The 23,608-nt window shown below is 40.7% G+C and overlaps 1 protein-coding gene across 1 annotated transcript in view; it reads right to left on the minus strand.

The window, feature by feature from the left end:
* Positions 1 to 18,382: 18,382 nt before the first annotated feature.
* LOC124276672 (inactive polypeptide N-acetylgalactosaminyltransferase-like protein 5) overlaps positions 18,383 to 23,608 on the minus strand; it is a 107,241-nt gene continuing 102,015 nt past the window's right edge. Inside the window, exons 12-14 of the mRNA XM_046712312.1 lie at positions 23,109 to 23,216; positions 22,652 to 22,765; positions 18,383 to 22,343 (exon numbers count right to left, since the gene is read on the minus strand). Coding sequence (XP_046568268.1) covers positions 22,197 to 22,343; positions 22,652 to 22,765; positions 23,109 to 23,216 — 369 coding nt within the window. The 3' untranslated portion in view covers positions 18,383 to 22,196. The remainder of the gene's footprint in view (positions 22,344 to 22,651; positions 22,766 to 23,108; positions 23,217 to 23,608) is intronic.

Genomic DNA, 23,608 nt, shown 5'->3' on the forward strand with positions numbered 1-23,608 from the left:
GTATTACACATCATGAACCAAGTCAGACATTGGGACCAGTAGATCCTCTGGAGTATTACACATCATGAACCAAGTCAGACATTGTGACCAGTAGATCATCTGGAGTATTACACATCATGAACCAAGTCAGACATTGTGACCAGTAGATCATCTGGAGTATTACACATCATGAACCAAGTCAGACATTGGGACCAGTAGATCATCTGGAGTATTACACATCATGAACCAAGTCAGACATTATGACTTGTAGATCATCTGGAGTATTACACATCATGAACCAAGTCAGACATTGTGACCAGTAGATCATCTGGAGTATTACACATCATGAACCAAGTCAGACATTGTGACCAGTAGATCATCTGGAGTATTACACATCATGAACCAAGTCAGACATTGGGACCAGTAGATCATCTGGAGTATTACACATCATGAACCAAGTCAGACATTGGGACCAGTAGATCATCTGGAGTATTACACATCATGAACCAAGTCAGACATTGGGACCAGTAGATCATCTGGAGTTTTACACATCATGAACCAAGTCAGACATTAATAAATAATAATAATAAATGGATATTTCTTATGCGCCATAGTCCATCCAGAGCATGCTCAAAGCGCTACATATAAAAAGAGTGACTAGAGTTCAAGAAGAAGATATGACAATTAGCCAAAAATAACCGTGAGAGTATTTTACAGTTATAGGTTGTAGACTTTTTTGAAGAGGAAGGTTTTGAGTCCCGATTTGAATGCTTCTAGGGATGAAGCATTTTTTATGGGAGTAGGAAGACTGTTCCATAGGGTTGGTGCTGCAAATTTGAATGACCTATGGCCAAAGTGTTTGAGACGAACTTGGGGAACTGAGAGAAGATGTTGATTCTGAGAGCGGAGAGAACGGGCAGGCATATATGTTGACAACATCTCAGAGAGGTATGGAGGAGCTAGGCCGTGTTTGCAGCGGAAAACAAGAGTGCAGATCTTGAAATGAATTCTTGCTTCAACCGGCAGCCAATGCAGACTCTGGAGGATTGGGGTTATGTGAGTCCATTTGGATGTTTTAGTGACAACTCTGGCGGCAGCATTCTGAAGTTTTTGAAGTCTGAAGAGAAGATCATTGGAGATTCCAAACAGTAGGCTATTGCAATAGTCAATCCTGGAGAGAACAAGTGACTGAGTGAGAACTTTAGCAGCATCTGTGGTTACGAGATGGCGGATGTTACTAATAGAGTGGAGATGGAAGTAGCCTACTCTACAGAGATGGTTCACACATGTTGCTCCATGGTGAGACAAGGATCAAGATGAACACCTAGGTTTTACACTGGATGAAAGTGGGATATCTGAGTTGGCTACTGTGATGTCCGTAGAGTTTATCCTTTTCAGACATTGCGATGTGCCAATCAACATAGCCTCAGTCTTATCATCATTGAGCTTCAGCTCATTTGTCATCATCCATGAACTAATTGCCTTCGTGCACTGACTCACTCTAGATCTGGCTATTTGTACATCCTCTGGTTTGAAGGAATCCATCAATTGGAGGTCGTCTGCAAATGCGTGGTGATTCAGATCAAAGTTATCAATGACCTTCTCCAAAGGGTTTGTGTATAACACAAAGAGAAGCGGCCCAAGGACTGAGCCCTGGGGTACACCACACTCTAGGATCGTTGACTCAGAGATGCTTTCAGAGACAAGAACTGACTGACTGGGACCAGTAGATCATCTGGAGTATTACACATCATGAACCAAGTCAGACATTGGGACCAGTAGATCCTCTGGAGTATTACACATCATGAACCAAGTCAGACATTGGGACCAGTAGATCATCTGGAGTATTACACATCATGAACCAAGTCAGACATTGGGACCAGTAGATCATCTGGAGTATTACACATCATGAAGCAAGTCAGACATTGGGACCAGTAGATCATCTGGAGTATTACACATCATGAACCAAGTCAGACATTGTGACCAGTAGATCATCTGGAGTATTACACATCATGAACCAAGTCAGACATTGGGACCAGTAGATCATCTGGAGTATTACACATCATGAACCAAGTCAGACATTGGGACCAGTAGATCATCTGGAGTATTACACATCATGAACCAAGTCAGACATTGTGACCAGTAGATCATCTGGAGTATTACACATCATGAACCAAGTCAGACATTGTGACCAGTAGATCATCTGGAGTATTACACATCATGAACCAAGTCAGACATTGTGACCAGTAGATCATCTGGAGTATTACACATCATGAACCAAGTCAGACATTGTGACCAGTAGATCATCTGGAGTATTACACATCATGAACCAAGTCAGACATTGTGACCAGTAGATCATCTGGAGTATTACACATCATGAACCAAGTCAGACATTGGGACCAGTAGATCATCTGGAGTATTACACATCATGAACCAAGTCAGACATTGTGACCAGTAGATCATCTGGAGTATTACACATCATGAACCAAGTCAGACATTGGGACAAGTAGATCATCTGGAGTATTACACATCATGAACCAATTCAGACATTGGGACCAGTAGATCATCTTTCCGGTCGGCTTCTACAGTATTTGCGATATGGTAAAAAAACTGTCAAAGATTTGTTAGAAATACGGAATAATTCATAAAAGTGATAGACGCATAAGTGTTCATATGAACTGTTGAAAACTTCTGGTTCTATAAGACGTTTTTTTACAAGTTTTCGAGTCTAACAAACCACATTTTCTCAAATATGGACAAACTTGGAGAACTTTGGGTTTTCTTTTCATTTCACAAATGGACAAATCGTCAGAGTGTGCTTGTCGATAAAGGCATGAAGTCGCTCCCTGGCGTATCTCCAGACTCGATTAATTACAGACCGCCGCCATACAGCTGGAATATTGCTGAGTGCGGCAAACCAACAAACCAACCAGCTCTGGCGTTTAAATATATATTACATCCATTTCCTTATTCCACAAAACAACAAAACACGCTTAAAATGTATAAATTTAAAACCGATATTTAAACTATGGAATTATAAAACCACTTGAACACATTTATGACCCACTTGGATCTATAATGAATCATCCATGTTATCAGTTGATTTGATTCGGACATCGTCGTTTGTGTCCATATATCTAATGTAAAATCCTCAATGTGTGTACAGCATGGCCATTAGCCGCGGGAATTCCTCTTCATCAGTGCGGTAAGAGTTAACTCCCTTGAAACACGAACCCCATGATGGTGGGTAACGAGTTCGTTTCAAGTACTGCTTTGAAGAACATTTTGAGAAAGAAGTAATTTTCTCCACTCCTCTCCTGGTTGAAGAGCACCTGTGCTTGCATTGTGTGTCTTGTTATTGTATTACACGCTCCAAGAGGATCTTCGGCGAGCCTTCTCATCTACAGCAGATCACAAAGACCTGATCAACAATAAATCCATTTTCGCCGACATATTAGATTTTCTCTCAGTTGCCAGGCAACGATATAAACTGTCTATAGGGTTAGGAAAATAAGGACTGACAGGATGAATAAGGCCGTGTGACTTCCATTCGTTTTCTTTCACCGACGATGGCTGATTTCTGCGCTGATATCGACTCCTGAAAAGCTGACGGCGATCTCTTCATGTTCTATTTGGGGCGCTAAAACTTGCTAATAGGGTGAAAATCAGTCGTTGAGGTCAATAACTGCGCCTGAGCTGTATAATATATAGCTGAACATAACTAGAAGGTGTTATAATCCTGATTCGAAATATCAAAATAGCTTTGTTTGTCTCGTGTCCGTTTTTTATTAATTCTCAGTTTCTATGGATTGTAGAAATGCTTGAATTTTAAATGTTAAAAAGTACTCTTGTACAATATTATGTCATACATCGCTGATGTTATATTGATGCGAGCAGAATGAATAATACGTTTTGAAGTTCATTATAAAATTGAAGTAGCAGCAGCAGAAGTAGTAGTAGCAGAAGTAGTAGTGGTGGTTATAGTAGTAGTAGCAGCAGCAGCAGCAGTAGTAGTAGTAGTGGTTCTAGTAGTAGTAGTAACAGCAGTAGTAGTAGTGGTTGTAGTAGTAGTAGTAGTAACAACAGTTGTATACTCATGCCAATAATTGTTGTCACTCCCTTCAATTTTGTTAATTGGTGTGGGGTGGGGTGGATGTGTGTGTGTGGGGGGGTGGGGGTGGGGAGGGGTTGACAACTATTATTGGCATGAGTATATTAACTGTTGCAGTAAACATGTTATCGTGCTGCCATGATTTGTTGAATTACACGTACAGGATTCTATAATTATCAGACATAATCATCACAAGCAATACAACTAGCAAAACGTTCTCACAGTATTTTGTCAGATTTTTCTCGAATGTTATGTTCAAAATGGTCGAAGTTTACATCCACTTTGATCATTTTACTTGTTCTTATCATGCCAGTATTTTTAGAATTCGGATTTTTAAGATGTTCGCTACATAAAACATGCGTCCGCTGAAATCAATAGCTATGGAACTTGATTCACTTATAGATTCCCCGAGATGTCAACACTTCCTTAACCTCACCAACACTACAGTGCATCACGACGGGGGTAAAGAAAGGTGTATTGAGAGGGGTATATCCTCGTTATCCGGTGTATAAAATATCCACCTATGAGGGTAAGTACGCCATGACGTCATTTGTCATATCCGCACCTTCGATTTTGTCTCGCTCATGGGTGTAATCGTATTGGGTCGCTATTTTTCGCATAGCTATATTAACATGGTGAAAATGGCCAAAGTCTGAGAAATATTTGTCATGTTATATGCGATCGGAAATAGGAGATATTACAGACTAACCGACCAAATTCCACTATGCTCTGTTTTTGAGTGATTATGTATAAAACACTCTCAGTCTGTGACTGACTGATAAATTAATCTTTTCTTTACTCAATTATTTCTTGTGTTGTTGTGCAGGTTGGTAGTGCACATTGGTATTTCTGCCAAGGAGCTGATTCCTTAGTCGTCGTTTCAACAGTCTACAATGTATTTAGATTCCGACTTGCATCAGGTCTGTGGCATTTACCCTCATAGCATTGATATACCAGATTAGCAAGGACACAGTGAACCACCATGTAGTCGAATGACCGATTCGGTGTTGTGAGTGCATTCGTTCAGCCTTATTGATATCAGGAATGAGTGAATGAAATATTGCAGTTATGTTGATATCAGGAGTAAGTGAAATATTCCAGCTATGTTGATATCAGGAGTGTGTGGAATATTGCAGCTATGTTGATATCAGGAGTGAGTGAAATACTGCAGCTATATTGATATCAGGAGTCAGTGAAATGTTGCAGCTATGTTGATATCAGGAGTGAGTGGAATATTGCAGCTATGTTGATATCAGGAGTGAGTGAAATACTGCAGCTATGTTGATATCAGGAGTGAGTGGAATATTGCAGCAATATTGATATCAGGAGTGAGTGAAATATTGCAGCAATATTGATATCAGGAGTGAGTGAAATATTGCAGCTATATTGATATCAGGAGTGAATGAAATATTGCAGCTATGTTGATATCAGGAGTGAGTGAAATATTGCAGCTATATTGATATCAGAAGTGAGTGGAATATTGCAGCTATATTGATATCAGGAGTGAGTGAAATATTGCAGCTATGTTGATATCAGGAGTGAGTGAAATATTGCAGCTATATTGATATCAGGAGTGAGTGGAATATTGCAGCAATATTGATATCAGGAGTGAGTGAAATATTGCAGCTATATTGATATCAGGAGTGAGTGAAATATTGCAGCTCTATTGATAGCAGGAGTGAATGAAATATTGCAGCTATATTGATATCAGGAGTGAGTGAAATATTGCAGCTATGTTGATATCAGAAGTGAGTGGAATATTGCAGCTATATTGATGTCAGGAGTGAGTGGAATATTGCAGCTATATTGATATCAGGAGTGAGTGAAATATTGCAGCTATGTTGATATCAGGAGTGAGTGAAATATTGCAGCTATGTTGATATCAGGAGTGAGTGAAATATTGCAGCTATGTTGATATCAGGAGTGAGTGAAATATTGCAGCTATATTGATATCAGGAGTGAGTGAAATATTGCAGCTATGTTGATATCAGGAGTGAGTGGAATATTGCAGCAATATTGATATCAGGAGTGAGTGAAATATTGCAGCTATATTGATATCAGGAGTGAGTGAAATATTGCAGCTCTATTGATATCAGGAGTGAATGAAATATTGCAGCTATATTGATATCAGGAGTGAATGAAATATTGCAGCTATATTGATATCAGAAGTGAGTGGAATATTGCAGCTATATTGATATCAGGAGTGAGTGGAATACTGCAGCTATATTGAGATCAGGAGTGAGTGAAATATTGCAGCTATGTTGATATCAGGAGTGAGTGAAATATTGCAGCTATGTTGATATCAGGAGTGAGTGAAATATTGCAGCTATATTGATATCAGGAGTGAGTGAAATATTGCAGCTATATTGATATCAGGAGTGAGTGAAATATTGCAGCTATGTTGATATCAGGAGTGAGTGAAATATTGCAGCTATGTTTTTTTATATCAGAAGTGAGTGAAATATTGCAGCTATATTGATATCAGGAGTGAGTGGAATATTGCAGCTATGTTGATATCAGGAGTGAATGAAATATTGCAGCTATATTTATATCAGGAGTGAGTGAAATATTGCAGCTATATTGATATCAGAAGTGAGTGGAATATTGCAGCTATATTGATAACAGGAGTGAGTGGAATATTGCAGCTATGTTGATATCAGGAGTGAGTGAAATATTGCAGCTATATTGATATCAGGAGTAAGTGGAATATTGCAGCAATATTGATATCAGGAGTGAGTGAAATATTGCAGCTATATTGATATCAGGAGTGAGTGAAATATTGCAGCTCTATTGATAGGAGTGAATGAAATATTGCAGCTATGTTGATATCAGGAGTGAGTGAAATATTGCAGCTATGTTGATATCAGAAGTGAGTGGAATATTTCAGCTATATTGATATCAGGAGTGAGTGGAATATTGCAGCTATATTGATATCAGGAGTGAGTGAAATATTGCAGCTATGTTGATATCAGGAGTGAGTGAAATATTGCAGCTATGTTGATATCAGGAGTGAGTGAAATATTGCAGCTATATTGATATCAGGAGTGAGTGAAATATTGCAGCTATATTGATATCAGGAGTGAATAAAATATTGCAGCTATGTTGATATCAGGAGTGAGTGAAATATTGCAGCTATGTTTTTTTATATCAGAAGTGAGTGGAATATTGCAGCTATATTGATATCAGGAGTGAGTGGAATATTGCAGCTATGTTGATATCAGGAGTGAGTGAAATATTGCAGCTATGTTGATATCAGGAGTGAGTGAAATATTGCAGCTATATTGATATCAGAAGTGAGTGAAATTTTGCAGCTATATTGATATCAGGAGTGAGTGAAATATTGCAGCTATGTTGATATCAGAAGTGAGTGAAATATTGCAGCTATGTTGATATCAGGAGTGAGTGAAATATTGCAACTATATTGATATCAGGAGTGAGTGAAATACTGCAGCTATGTTGATATCAGGAGTGAGTGGAACATTGCGGCAATATTGATATCAGAAATGAGTGAAATATTGCAGCTATATTGAGATCAGGAGTGAGTGAAATACTGCAGCTATATTGATATCAGGAGTGAGTGAAATACTGCAGCTATATCGATATCAGGAGTGAGTGAAATATTGCAGCTATATTGATATCAGTAACTGACCTGCACAACACTCTTCTTCAGTAAGGATGCCCGATTTTGCCACTCTGGGTGCAATACCTGTGGCAGTTCCTGGTGAATCCAGAATTGGTATCTTATGTCCCGAGCTGACGACCAACGATCTTTTCAGAACATTCCAACATCGATCATGACGCCTAATATTTTTCTCCTTTCTCCATCAGATAACGCTGAGCCGCGCCAAACAAGAATTCAAGACAAGTTCACAGTTCAGAATACTTTCAGATTGTGCTTGGAACAAAAGAGCTTTTGAACAAAAACTAAGAAAGAAATCCCAAATATAACATAATTATATGTTGAGGTTCTTGAGAGGCATATAGAAGTTGGTATTCAAGTATAAGGCAAAATATTATGGATGTCAACTTCTTCTTTATTGTATACACAACGTTTCTGGGCTTTTCCTTGCCCCTGCGTCAGGGGTTAATAAAGAAGAAGTGGTTTGCTTGTTGCACGTGCTTGGCGAATCAAAACTGTTAACATTCACGTCTAAGCTATGCACAGCTGTTCGTCTCACTGACGAAGTGATGTTACCAATTAAATTCGCCGACCGGTATGTACTTTATCATTACAAGAGCCACTATGTTCTGTACAACAACATATCCTGAGAGTGCTCACAACACAGACAGGACGAGGTCTGAGTTAATGGATTGTTGTTGAACATTAATAACAATCACTGACGCTATACCATTGCGTGTGTATCCCTTATTAAAAAGTATAAATAAAACAACATTGATGTTATTACAACACATTCAAACTTTAATTTAGTGGGCTCGCTTAAGTAAAGAATCATTTCGTGCCTAATACTATCATTTCAATTATATTTAAACCGTCCCAAACCGTTGTGCGGAATACAGTGTCAGGATTCGCCGGGGTTTTACTGCCTAACTTAACGTGAAAATAATCTCAAAACTCCGTGCTGAAATGATTCTGTTTTCAATTTGTCAAACCATGACTGTGCACGTCTGCAGGTCAGTTTTCAATATTTCCAAATGGTCAATACAAAACCATCTCCGAGGCAAGCAGGCCCGTGGATGCCGGCCCCGACAGGAGTATATTAACGCGCTGTTTATATGGGTGTCTGAATGAGGGTTTATGGGAGATTTGTCATTGTATCCGGGCAGATTTAAGCTGTCTGGAAGCAAGGAAATGTCGTAATTACGGATTTACACCACGTAAGAATTCTCATGCATTTATTCTCCGTTCTCACACTCGTCAATAATGATTACAGAGAATGCGGATGATTTAAGCAGATAGAAAGCAAATTTGGGAGCTTTTTCCTCTCTTTTGTCAAGGGTTGGTCGATGTGGGGAGAAGGAAACAAATTAGGAAAGTATAGGTGATGTGTATTTTCGGCGGGGAAAGTCTGATATCGATGCGGTGATCACTGAACCACTACTTGATATCGACTTGGTGAATTTGTGGTAAATCAAATTGCACGTACTATTCACCACATTGACCGAGCTAGTTATTATATTGCATATACCAGAGCTGTATAACTACTGGGTAGCATTGGCTCATTATATCGAACGTCTGGGTTCGATTCCCCACCTGAACACTAAGTATGAAGCCTATTTCTCATGGACATTTAAAACAAATACAATACGTTGCAATACTGTAAGATTTTAATCGGTTTAAAGAACCTTATGTAGTGTGCTTTTAAAAAAGGGTTCTGTTGTGGGCCTTGGGTATATAGGGTGTCGGGTTCAGTAGGGTATTTTCCAATGTATTCAGACTTTACAATGGTAAATATGTCTAATATTTGATAAATAATCTCAGAACGAATGTAACTGTTGATGGTTCTGTGAAAGTGGTCCATGATAATGTTGTTAGAAGCGATCCTTCCGTCGGTAAACCTAACACTAATCTCTCGATCCATTCGCTTGATTTTGATTACATTGTAACTACCAATCAAACGTTGAGTTAATACAAACGTCAGTTTTAACGGACATGAAGACATATGTTCCATTGAAAAGATGTGATCTCTTTGAAGGCCTTATCTACAGTAGAGCAACACTCATAGCTTGCCATGGGTCGGTCTGACATGGGTGACGTCACGTGTGACGTATTCGGTTGGCACCGGAATCGATACCAAACTGCCATAGTAACAGCTAAGACAATGATTTGTTTGAGTTGCATTCTAGAAGTTGGTGGTATAGAGATGACAAAATTTTATGGATGATCAACTTCTTTTTGTGGACAATTCCTGTGGTATACCCCATTCACAGCGGCAGAACCATAGTCACAACATCCTGTCTTCAGCGATGTCTAACCTTGCTTGTAGGACACTGATACCACTTGTTTTGTGTAGACAGCATCTGAGGTTCGCAAGACAAGACTGGCACAGTATACTGTCCACAGATGTATCTGAGTTCTAGCTGGATATCTCTGGTGGTCATGCCGGGTTCTACAGGAATCTGGACGTCTCTGGTGGTCATGCCGGGTTCTACAGGAATCTGGATATCTCTGGTGGTCATGCCGGGTTCTACAAGAATCTGGACATCACTGGTGGTCATGCCGGGGTTCTACAAGAATCTGGACAACTCTGGTGGTCATGCCGGATTCTACAGGAATCTGGACATCTCTGGTGGTCATGCCGGATTCTACAAGAATCTGGACATCACTGGTGGTCATGCCGGATTCTACAGGAATCTGGATATCTCTGGTGGTCATGCCGGGTTCTACAGGAATCTGGACATCTCTGATGGTCATGCCGGATTCTACAGGAATCTGGACATCTCTGGTGGTCATGCCAGTTTCTACAGGAATCTGGATATCTCTGGTGGTCATGCCAGTTTCTACAGGAATCTTGATAATCTCTGGTGGTCATGCCGGGTTCTACAGGAATCTGGACATCTCTGATGGTTATGCCGGTTTCTACAAGAATCTGGAAATCTCTGGTGGTCATGCCGGGTTCTACAGGAATCTGGACATCTCTGGTGGTCATGCCAGTTTCTACAGGAATCTGGATATCTCTGGTGGTCATGCCGGGTTCTACAGGAATCTGGACATCTCTGATGGTCATGCCGGTTTCTACAGGAATCTGGATATCTCTGGTGGTCATGCCGGGTTCTACAAGAATCTGGACATCTCTGATGGTCATGCCGGGTTCTACAGGAATCTGGACATCTCTGGTGGTCATGCCGGGTTCTACAGGAATCTGGATAAGCTCTGGTGGTCATGCCGGATTCTACAAGAATCTGGACATCACTGGTGGTCATACCAGTTTCTACAGGAATCTGGACATCTCTGGTGGTCATGCCGGGTTCTACAGGAATCTTGATAAGCTCTGGTGGTCATGCCGGTTTCTACAGGAATCTGGATATCTCTGATGGTCATGCCGGTTTCTACAGGAATCTGGATATCTCTGGTGGTCATGCCGGATTCTACAAGAATCTGGACATCTCTGATGGTCATGCCGGATTCTACAAGAATCTGGACATCACTGGTGGTCATGCCGGATTCTACAAGAATCTGGACATCACTGGTGGTCATACCAGTTTCTACAGGAATCTGGACATCTCTGGTGGTCATGCCGGGTTCTACAGGAATCTTGATAAGCTCTGGTGATCATGCCGGGTTCTACAAGAATCTGGATATCTCTGGTGGTCATGCCGGTTTCTACAAGAATCGGGACATCTCTGATGGTCATGCCGGATTCTACAGGAATCTGGACATCTCTGGTGGTCATGCCGGTTTCTACAAGAATCTGGACATCTCTGGTGGTCATGCCGGATTCTACAGGAATCTGGACATCTCTGATGGTCATGCCGGTTTCTACAAGAATCTGGACAACTCTGGTGGTCATGCCAGTTTCTACAGGAATCTGGATATCTCTGATGGTCATGCCGGATTCTACAGGAATCTGGACATCTCTGATGGTCATGCCGGATTCTACAAGAATCTGAACATCTCTGGTGGTCATGCCGGATTCTACAGGAATCTGGACATCTCTGATGGTCATGCCGGATTCTACAAGAATCTGGACATCTCTGGTGGTCATGCCGGATTCTACAGGAATCTGGACAACTCTGGTGGTCATGCCGGTTTCTACAAGAATCTGGACATCTCTGATGGTCATGCCGGATTCTACAAGAATCTGGACATCTCTGGTGGTCATGCCAGTTTCTACAGGAATCTGGACATCTCTGATGGTCATGCCGGTTTCTACAGGAATCTGGACATCTCTGATGGTCATGCCGGGTTCTACAGGAATCTGAACATCTCTGGTGGTCATGCCGGATTCTACAAGAATCTGGACATCTCTGGTGGTCATGCCGGGTTCTACAGGAATCTGGATAAGCTCTGATGGTCATGCCGGGTTCTACAAGAATCTGGACATCTCTGGTGGTCATGCCGGTTTCTACAGGAATCTGGACATCTCTGATGGTCATGCCGGATTCTACAGGAATCTGGACATCTCTGATGGTCATGCCGGATTCTACAAGAATCTGGACAACTCTGGTGGTCATGCCGGATTCTACAGGAATCTGGACATCTCTGATGGTCATGCGGTTTCTACAGGAATCTGGACATCTCTGATGGTCATGCCGGGTTCTACAGGAATCTGAACATCTCTGGTGGTCATGCCGGATTCTACAAGAATCTGGACATCTCTGGTGGTCATGCCGGGTTATACAGGAATCTGGATAAGCTCTGATGGTCATGCCGGGTTCTACAGGAATCTGGACATCTCTGGTGGTCATGCCGGTTTCTACAGGAATCTGGACATCTCTGATGGTCATGCCGGATTCTACAGGAATCTGGACATCTCTGATGGTCATGCCGGTTTCTACAGGAATCTGGACATCTCTGATGGTCATGCCGGGTTCTACAGGAATCTGAACATCTCTGGTGGTCATGCCGGATTCTACAAGAATCTGGACGTCTCTGATGGTCATGCCGGTTTCTACAAGAATCTGGACATCTCTGGTGGTCATGCCGGGTTCTACAGGAATCTGGATATCTCTGATGGTCATGCCGGGTTCTACAGGAATCTGGACATCTCTGGTGGTCATGCCGGGTTCTACAGGAATCTGGACATCTCTGATGGTCATGCCGGGTTCTACTGGAATCTGGATATCTCTGATGGTCATGCCGGGTTCTACAGGAATCTGGACATCTCTGGTGGTCAATGCTGGGTTCTACAGGAATCTGGACGTCTCTGGTGGTCATGCCGGGTTCTACAGGAATCTGGACATCTCTGGTGGTCATGCCGGGTTCTACAAGAATCTGGACATTTATGATCGTCATGCAAAGGACGGCAGAAATCTGGAAAGCTCTGATGCTTACGTAACGATGACAGAAATCTGGAAACCTCTGATGGTCATGCAAGGGTCGACAGAGATCTGGACAGCTCTGATGACCATGAAAGTGTCAACAGGAATCTAGACATTTCTGATGGTCATGCAAGGATCAACAGAAATATGGACATTTCTGATGTTCATGCAAGGGTCGACAGTGATCTGGACAGCTCTTATGGTCATGAAAGTGTCGACATCTTTGTGGGTGTCTGCTTGATTTTGGCCCCCAAATACAAAAGTACTGTCCTCTACCACGATTCACAGCTCCTTCGTTCAGTCATTTGACGATGTCAAATAAGAACTAAAAACTTAACACCTAAAGTTGAAGTTAGTGTAACATACATGCTTCTCTTACCACTGAAGTGTGGATTCGAGATGCGACGGATGGATCCATCTTTGTGACTTGTGTTTGTTGACTGGAGACGGGTTTACTCTTCACGTTGAAGATCGCCAGTCAGGAGATAATATTTCTAACATTCTGAAATCCATTTAAGATGAATGTGGAACTGAAAAGAATGAAGTACTGATAATGCCAGCAATATGCCACCAGCGTTACATTCAGCTTGGTATCTCCATGGGCGTGCCCACAACCTCCATCTCGGATTCCAGTACAGTGTATGTTAGATCCAGTATCGTCGTAGTTAGGCAGATCTAATTCCACAGACAAATACTCAAAAACTCGGTATTCACTATAATAAATAGAATCCATAAGGTACTATCGTTTCACTAATGTGACAATATTCAATATATTCAAGCACGAGTCAGCTGTCGCCACTAGGCTACTCGAGTCCAAAGTTATGGACTCGTTGAAACAGGGAGACTATATAAGGTTGTAGAGTATCCCTGGTTGAAGCCACACACCGCTGTACACGAAGCAGAGCCACACGCACGCACACAGCGGAGTTACTGTCGTTGGACGTTGCCTCCCTTGGTTCGTCTGCTGACAACTCTCTTGGTGAACCATGTGAGCACGGCGTGAAGATGCCAAAGCTCGGGTAACTAGCGGGCGTTTGTAAGCTATATAGCGCGTATGGCGGCGACATATGGCGGTGAGGGGCATTTCTTCCACTTTTATTCAAAATTCATTGTCTACCAGCATAAATACGTGTTTCCATTGCCCCCAATATTGTTCTTACGGTTTCTTATTTTTCCCAACACTGAATGTCAATTTTTAATGTTTGAAATTATAATCACAATTATAATCTAATTTCGTGCACAAGCTTTTAATCACTGTGGAGACTGAGAATACAACCCGGAGAACTGATGACAGTTTGTTGTAAATGGGGCATTTCGGCCTTACAAATTTTATACTAGAGTATTTCATGCTTTTTGTCAAATATGGTGCGTGTCTCATCGAGTGAAGGCTGAAAGTCAAGAAAATATGGATTTCGTATACAGATTAACTTAGTCGAAATGGATTGAGGCTACGTCTAAGTATTAAATTTATATGTCTATATACGATTGACGTTTTTACATTTCCAGATTGAAAATGGCGTTTTAACAATCAGCCACATTCAACAGCCATCAATAAATACAAATCTCGACATAGCCTTAAGCCTAACGGTTGTCGTTCACAAATTTATTGAATTCATAAAATATGTTTCCAATCGGTTTCCATGAAAACTAGATGTGAAACGATGCACTGTCTGGTTTCAACGACGTACGTTTAATGTGCTATCAATTAGTAGTCAACTGGACAGGGGGGGTTGGTGGGGTAGCCTAGTGGTTAAAGCGTTGGCTCGTCACGCCGAAGGCCCGAGTTCGATTTCCCACATGGGTACGATGTGTGAAGCCCATTTCTGGTGTCCCCTGCCGTGATATTGGTGGAATATTGCTAAAAAGCGGCGTAAAACCCAGCTAACTCATCTGAATAGCGTAGGACCTTTTAAGTTAGCTCTGGCGTTTTCGGGGGTCAACATGATTCCTGTATGGACTTTCTGTTTAATATTAGTTGGTGGCCCGTAATGCATGACCTGAGTAGAGAAGATGATAAAGAGCACCTTCTTTAGACAACTGTAAATTTTAGATACACACTGGGTAATCCGTAAATCATATAGATTTTGCAATGATCTGCACAAGCAAGTGATACCAGTCAGGAACGCAAATATACATATACATATACACACACAAACTCGATCAGGCACTGTCCTTCATGATGTGTAAACTATATATAAACGAACTATACAACCTTCTGTGGCTGGTGTTGCCTCGCCTCAATATGGCGTGCTTGGGATGAGAAATATGGTGATGCCTAATATGGTCATAATATTTCACGTCGTCTCTGTTAGCTAGTAGTAACAGAAATTGTTAGTCTCAAGGGCCGGAAAGGCTGTCTTTGTAACTGCTAGTAGCAGCTAACAGTTGCTAACAAAGACCTACTAGTAGTAGGTAATATTTCCTGGATCGGGTGCACCTTTTTATTACGTCTATCATGGGTCTCGTGACCCAGGCTTTTTCGGCACCACAATTCGTTGCACAGTGTCGCGCCGATTGCGGAACCTAAGATCGTAGATTCGAATCCCCTTTCGCCCCGATATTAAGTGAGTGAGTGAGTATGGTTTTACGCTGCCTTTGGGCTTCACACGTTGTACCCAAGTGGGGAATCGAACACGGGCCTCTGGCGTGACGAGCGAACGCTTTAACCACTAGGCTATCCAACCGTCTCACACGCGTTAGGAGGGTCCTTCAAGACTTGTATGTCGGTCAGTAACACGTCTATTTCATTTTATCAGGAAACCGTTTGTGGCCGGTGTGTGTGATCTGTGTATATAACGATCACAGAGGTTCATTTTATCGCAGCGTTAGTGGAGCTTGCTCTAGGGTCGGGCCCAGTCCAGACAGTGTAATGACTGCCTCCTGTGTATTCAGACATCGCTCGTCTAACGAGGGTAATCATTAACTGTTGGATTGATGAAGATAATAAAACCTGATTTAGCAGACGGTAAACTATTGTTCGATCGACCCGAATCAAACTTTCTAAATTAGTGTCGGAAATAGATGTGGCCGTGATAAAGCTTGAACGCCCCCTGGCGGCGCCGTTAAACAACATTCGATCACTCAACAACATCAATAACCCTCCCCAGGGAACATGGCGGTGTCTCGGATACCACTTAACACAACTTGGGAAAAAACACAACTTAGGTCACATCTTTGATGTATATTTCTGCTTTAAAGACAAAATACTCCTCAGGTTCCGGATTCGTCGACCCTCCAAAAACAGGAGTGAGATTTTCAAAAAGTTTCGGCTCAAACCTTTTCAATAACGCCAAGCCCGCTAATGATCACGCTCATGACTCAACAATCACGATGTATTTCGCGTCTGACAAATGGTACCAATTCAATTACCCCCAAAGTCTCTTCTCATTGACTTTGTTAATAGCATACCCGATGGCACACACATCATCGTATCCCAATCGATAGCTCGATGCTCATGATGTTGATCACTGAATTGTCTGGTCCAGATTCGATTGTTTACCGCCGCAATATACAGCTAGAATACGCAACCAAGTACGTTCATAAAGCGCACCTAAAATATCAAATCATTCGCCATTTCTTTGGGACCATGTCAAGGGAGATAACTCTACCTCACTTCTGGGAAAAGCAGTTGTCACAACAAAACGGGCAGCAACTTATGTTCTTACTGTCTTTTTTTCTCAACCATTGAGAAAGTGAAAATGACACTTCAAAATAATTCGTTTTCGTTCTTTTAAACAATGAGAAAAGAAGGATAAAAAAAGATTGGTACAGCTTTTTTGTGAAATATTACAGAAGTATTTATCACATTTTGTCTACATACAAAGCTATTTATCATGGCAACTTCTTGTATTTTTTCAAACAGAATTATGTGAATATATTTCATTTACTGCATATCCCTTTTAACAAGGTAACAAAATGTTAAAATGCTTACCCGTCGTTTAGGTGTGACATCCATTACCAAATATACTAAGCAGCAAAAGAAACATCAGTTTGGAATTTTCCTTCGCAGAAACGGATAACTGTAAACTCATTTAATGTTTTGATTGTATATGCTTGACAACATCTCCAACTTTACCTGAGCAAAGACATTCCTTCCCAAACTCAGAAAAGAACCCAGGAAATGGGTCTCAAAAACGCAGCCTGATATGGGAGATGGTACGGTGTTCTCCATGTTTTTCATGCAACTCATGCTGCACCTGCTGTTCACAAGGACCAGCCCTATAAAAAAAATGCACCCCCAAACCTGGTTGAAACATTCACATTACAATGTCAGCAGGATGCCGTGACTCACGACAGCCCAGAGGAACCAGGCGCTAGGAAGACTTGAAGCTGGCCACACTGCACAAGCCGTTGCCAATCAATTCAAGGTCAACATTCGGACCATCTACAGGCTGCAGCAACGTTTCTGGGCCACCAACACCACAAATGATCGCCCCCATACTGGCAGACCACGGGTGACGACAAGGCCGCCATGTTGTGCGACAGCATGTACAGAATCCCTTCATGCAGGCATCCGAAACAGCACGCCCGACAGTGGGAACACACAGAAGACTAATCAGTACTGATACAGTACGCCGACATCTTAACAGCGGGAACCTCCACTGCCGTAGACCTTACCGTGGACCTATCCTCACCCCCTCGTCATCGGCGTGAATGTCTACAGTTTGCCCTACAACACCAAAACTGGCGATACAGGCAATGGAGAACTGTTCTGTTCACAGATGAGAGTCGGTACTGCGTATCAACTGCAGATGCAGAACAAGAATATGGCGACAACGTGGCCAGCGTTATGTGTTATGGAAAGAGACTCATGGGGAGTGCAAACATCATGGTATGGGGTTGAATAGGCCTGAACCAGAGAGTGCATGGGTCCTGTGGTGTTCCAGAACCAGGGAGAGGAGGCGGCATCACAGCGGTTCCCTACATCGACCTAGCTCTCAGACCCCACGTCATACCACATTTCCCACATCACCGGAACAACATTTTCCAGCATGATAACGCCCGGCCCATACTGCCAGAGCTACACGGGGGACATCCTACAGTAGAACGGTGTCCACATTTCGCAATGTCTTGAAATTGTGTTATTCATTGATTTGTCAGGATATTGTACACAAAAAATGTTTTTGATCCGCTTATTATGTCCATTTTTGTAATGATTTGATTACAGTGCCTATCTCATTTTGAATTCGTACTGACGGTTTTTTTGCTGCTGAGTATATATATGTTGCTTTAACTATTTCTCCTTAATGCATTGAGTGACTCTTCATGATCTGGATATAACATTTTCAGATCCAAAAATTGTGGACAGACCAACAACTGGTGACGATCAAGTTATAATGAAACACTGCCAAATATATTTGCAAATTTTTATTCTTTTCTTGTTTTCTTTCATTTTACAGCAATATAAACATGAAGCTTGTAACCAGTCAACAAATGTTGTTTTTATAATGCCATGATCCCTGATAAACAAATACACGTATTTCATGACACAAAATACTGGCAAATATATAAATAAATACATCATTAATACAACTATTTTGTAAAACTCATTTCAGAATAATATACATTATAGTTATTTACATCCAGCTGTAAAGGCAGAACGAATTACTTGTTTTTAGATAATTATAAATCTTTTCCTTAAAATATTTCAGTTGTTATAATAGACACGTAGACTTCACTTTAATCCTAATTCTAAAAAATGAAACAAAATAACTTATACATAATGTAAGGTAAAATCTTGCCAATAGTTACAATTTTCTCTGCTTTGAATGGCGTTTAGATATGATCCACATATGGGAGAGAATTTACAAATGTCAGCTTCTTTGATATGACCAGTACGACAGTTCAGAGTATATGCTTACTTTCTCATCAGGTCATAATTGACATTGTGTTCCCCAAAATAGACAACCTGACAACCATAAGTTCTCTCCCTTACAATTTTCTTGTCACTGTAAATATACATAATGGACAATAATTTTCGCTTTTATTCTGGTCAGAGAGTACCAGTAATCTTTGATATTCAACTTAAACAGTGTGTTTACCTACCAAGCAAACCACATGGTATCTGATACCAAGTTAAATAATATACATGGCAAATACAATAACATAACACACACTGACTGCATGGCATTGGTAATGATTGTCTTAAGTATGGATTTCAAAGCGCTTGCTTTCATCATTTCTAATACAAACTTATAGGGATGTGTTCTCTTAGAATTCTCAGTGATGCCATCATGCATGGAAGTTGGAGGACTGCTAGCACTTTATACACCATGGTGCCATTGTACAAAGCCATGTTAGTGCTAATGAGACCGTAACTCCCATACCTTAACATAGACTTAAGGTAGTCATAACGCTAAGGTTGTTTTGTACAACGGCACCCTGTTTAAGACATATGATCCTGATGGTCTTTGGACCCGTAATTAGAGCAAAACCAATCAGTTGTATGCATTTAGGGATAAGCTAATGTAATTTTCAACTTATGACCAAACTTTGAGCATTTTCATGACGTTCCTAAGACAATGGTCATACTGATCAAAACTGAGTTGAACTGGACCCAAATGTGCCTTCAATATATTTATGAAGACAGTTTAACAACAGATTGAGAAGTGGATTAATCTCTTATTACATGATGTCGTCAGGAACAAAATCATTATTATTATTTCCAAGTCAGTTCTATAATTCAAGGCCGTGACCGAAACTTTTCTCAAGTGACAGAATGATGTCTGTCAAAAGCCTTTGCAAAGTGACATTCAGCATGTCTTCACACTGACACATAACATGTAAATTTCAGAATTTTATAAAGAAAATCAAAAAGACTTTACTGATGTCCACCCAATGTTCAACTGATTCAGTGTTATCAGTTTGTGATGTCATGAATGATGGATGACGTCACAGACTTGACCTGTTATTCCAAACAATGAAGCAATACAGGACATCACGAAGCACATCTCCCACAGTGAGCTCGTGAATATTGCTTTGGGCATCAGCAGCAGTTTTCCAGTTTTCACACACACTCTGACGAAAATACTTATACATTCTCAAAATATTTACAACATTTCTTAACCAACAAATATGTATACACGCCAGAAAATATGATCTAAGGCCCCTTAAAAAAATATGTCCATTTCCAGATAACCAACCGACCCTATCCTAAACCCCCACCCCCAACCCTAAATGTTTTTTCATCCAAGTCAAAAACATGACTGGAGTGCATTTCATCAACTCAACATTTTCATCAGAATCAAGTATGATATTTTCATGTTTTTCAGTGTAAGTAGGGCTAAAATGGGTTGCATTGAATTGGTATAATGGGCTCTCACTGACAAAACCTGCAAATAAATAATCCAAACAATGATTTGATGTAGAAATCTTTCAAAGTTTCATCACAAGGCATTGTAACAACATGATATGGTATCCTTGAAGATATTCTCAGGTGCCCACCTGGTGCTACTAAAACACTTTTTTAAAAAGTTAGAAAAATAGAAGATAAAATCGACCCACCTACCCTATTTTTAAAAAGCATGTAATAGGAAACGGACATATGGTTTTTGGCCTAAGGGGTAATTATGTTCAGGTGAGCCATATTCTTGATTAACTTCTTCATTTCTGAATTCTAATGGAGGACTGTATCATGTTCCTCAGTATCTCATCACTGACAAACAACACCCAGCTGTGTGATACCATACAGAGCGTAGGTCAAGCCTTTTCAGTCAACTTCTGAAGATTTCGTATGTTTCTGGTTTGTGAATGTACAGAATTTCATTATAGCCTTTCCTGTAAGCTTGGTATAGGAGATGTTATTGATTGCCTGTGATTGTCATTAAAAGATGTATCGCCATTGTGATATGGGTTACCTCCCTTGTGTGTATAAACAACATGCTTGGCCCATATGCAAACTTATATGGACTGGCTTCACAGAAAACAAAAGACTTTCTTTCATACAAACATGAGCAGACATATTCTGGCATCCCAAATGATATAAAGACATCCATGAACTGTCTCGGTTTTGCCTGAATATACCCCACCCAGGGTTGAATATACCCTACCCCAGTTGACTATACCCCATCCTTGTTGAATATACCCCATCTTGGTTGAATATGCCCTAATCCAGTTGAATATACCCCACCCTGGGTTGAATATAACCCACCCTGGCTAAATATAACCCACCCTGGGTTAAATATACCCCACATCGTGTTACATATACCCCATCTTGGTTAATATACCCCATCCTGGGTTAAATATCCCTAACTCTGGGTTTGCCCGAGTTATAACAAGACATTGCCCAGCATTGTCTACATCACAGCACTGTTCTCTACATTCATACTGGCCATTTTCCTCTTATTGCACAAAGATATATAATCAACTTTCACATATGTACATTATGTTGAAATGTCAGGCTTCAACCTCCACTCACACTCAAAATAAGAAACTATGGCAAAATAAGCGAAACCATGGAGTTGTACACAAAACATTCACGACTTTATCAAAGAATGAACACTTATCCAATGACTTTACACTTACTCATCACTTATCCAGCACTTATTCTGATACATACTGATTGAACCGGTTTATTATCATAAATAACACATTGATGAAGGTAATGATTATAAAATGGCAAAGTTATATGTAGTTGATTCTGATTTTACAAGCTGAAGTGATTGTCATGTTTATTTATCATGTGTATAAATTAAGCAATTAAAATAGAAATGCTCTCAGACCTACAACCTCAATTTACTCTTCTAAAAATATACTAATAATTATTTGAATACTTTCATAAAGAACACTGATACTGAGATCTTGTACTGTTAGTTTGATGAGAACCATGACGCCAGTCACGTCCATGTAGGGAAGCCACTGGGATACAACAAACAGTTGCAGCAGCAGCAGCATTTCCCAAGTCCTGTGATGAGATTCAAACCAGGGACTTGATCCAATTTCTCCCCTTGTCGACATGACCAAACAGGTTAACCTCTGTCAACCAGCTGATCAGGACAAGACGTCATCTGTAGACAACTCCACACAGCTGTCCACGCTATTGTTTAGGAATTGGAACTGTTCACTTTGTCAAAGAGATCCATTGTTTCCACATCATCCGTCCGTTCTTCGGTTCCATTCATTCCATATGCACATAATATACAGAGGTTATATACACCAAGTGAGTATTTCACCCAGCTTTCCTCCTCCATTTCAAGTTATACGAGACATCCCACATCTGTGCGTCACTGTTACGGTTACACTCGGACAAAACCAAATACTCGTTATCCTCCGCCGTCAGACAGAGTTCAGTGCCTCGCAGACTAAGGTGCTGACTCTGTAACAGACAAACACACTAACCTTCAGAAACTCATTTCATAACATTCCTCCAAGTGCTCTCTGACTTATAAACAAACATATAAATAATCTGTGAAACAATCATTGTTCAGTGCAGCTGTATTACTTGATGACCCAATATATCTATGAATTTCTTTTTTGATCAAATATCGATGAAATTAAAACAACAAAAACTAGTTTAAGATGAAATATTACTTTTTTCATACTAAAATGTCTGCACTTAGTTTAGAAACCCAAGATAAATCATTACATATACTGAAGAGCTTGATTTCACAGGGGTGTACGTACATTTGCCTCCCAGGTGTGGTGACTGCACGGTCCCAGACCAACCATCTTCTTCTCCCCGGCAACCACACACCTGTTGCCATGGTGCAGGTACCCATCTCCCGTCAAATAAAATAGCTGTAAGTGACAAAATGTATATGTTACACTATATATATTACATGTATGTTATTGTTGTTATTTTTGTTGTTGTGACTTTACGTGCTTCCTTGCACGTTAGATCCAGGTTAGAATTGGTCTTCTGTAACCCATACTTGGTGTAAGACTAAGAGGTGACTAACAGGATCAGGTGGTTGACACATGTCATTGTATCTCAATTGTGCAGATTGATGCTCATGTTGTTGATCACTGGCTTGTCTGGTCCAGAAACACTTATTTACAGACCGCCACCATATAGCTGGAATACTGCTGAGTGCAGCGTTAAACAACAAACAAACAAACAAACAACAAAAATATATCTTACCTGAGCATCTGATTGTCCAAGACAACCAGTGAGATGCAGTTTGGTCTGGTTCATTCTGGTCTGGTCTGGTGATGCAGTGAGACAGGTGAGAGAAGCATGATTCCTGAACTGAAACAACAACATCAGGTCACAATCAGGTTGTGCATGATGAATAGACAACCCTATGACCAACATACTACTACATTAATCCACATGGGTAAACAGCCTGTATTTATATAAAAGGAAACATATTCTGTGGACACCTGCATTATATAAAGGAGCAAGAAGTTGCTTGAAAGGGCAGACAAAAAGTAGAGAAGTTCACATGTAACTTTCATGTCCTCATGTGCATCGAAGTTTATGGAAGATTATATAACTTGAATTGTATAATTCATAACACTAAATAATTTAATTAATTATCTAAGAAATGCTGTGATAGTTGGTATTATTTAGAGATATGAGGAATGTACAATGGAAATGGGCTTCACACATTGTACCCATACACGCATTCAAACCTAGGC

This window comes from Haliotis rubra, unplaced genomic scaffold, assembly GCF_003918875.1.
Source record: "Haliotis rubra isolate DU_JTF1 unplaced genomic scaffold, ASM391887v1 Scf211, whole genome shotgun sequence".
In the NCBI taxonomy this organism is placed as follows: Eukaryota; Metazoa; Mollusca; class Gastropoda; order Lepetellida; family Haliotidae; genus Haliotis; species Haliotis rubra.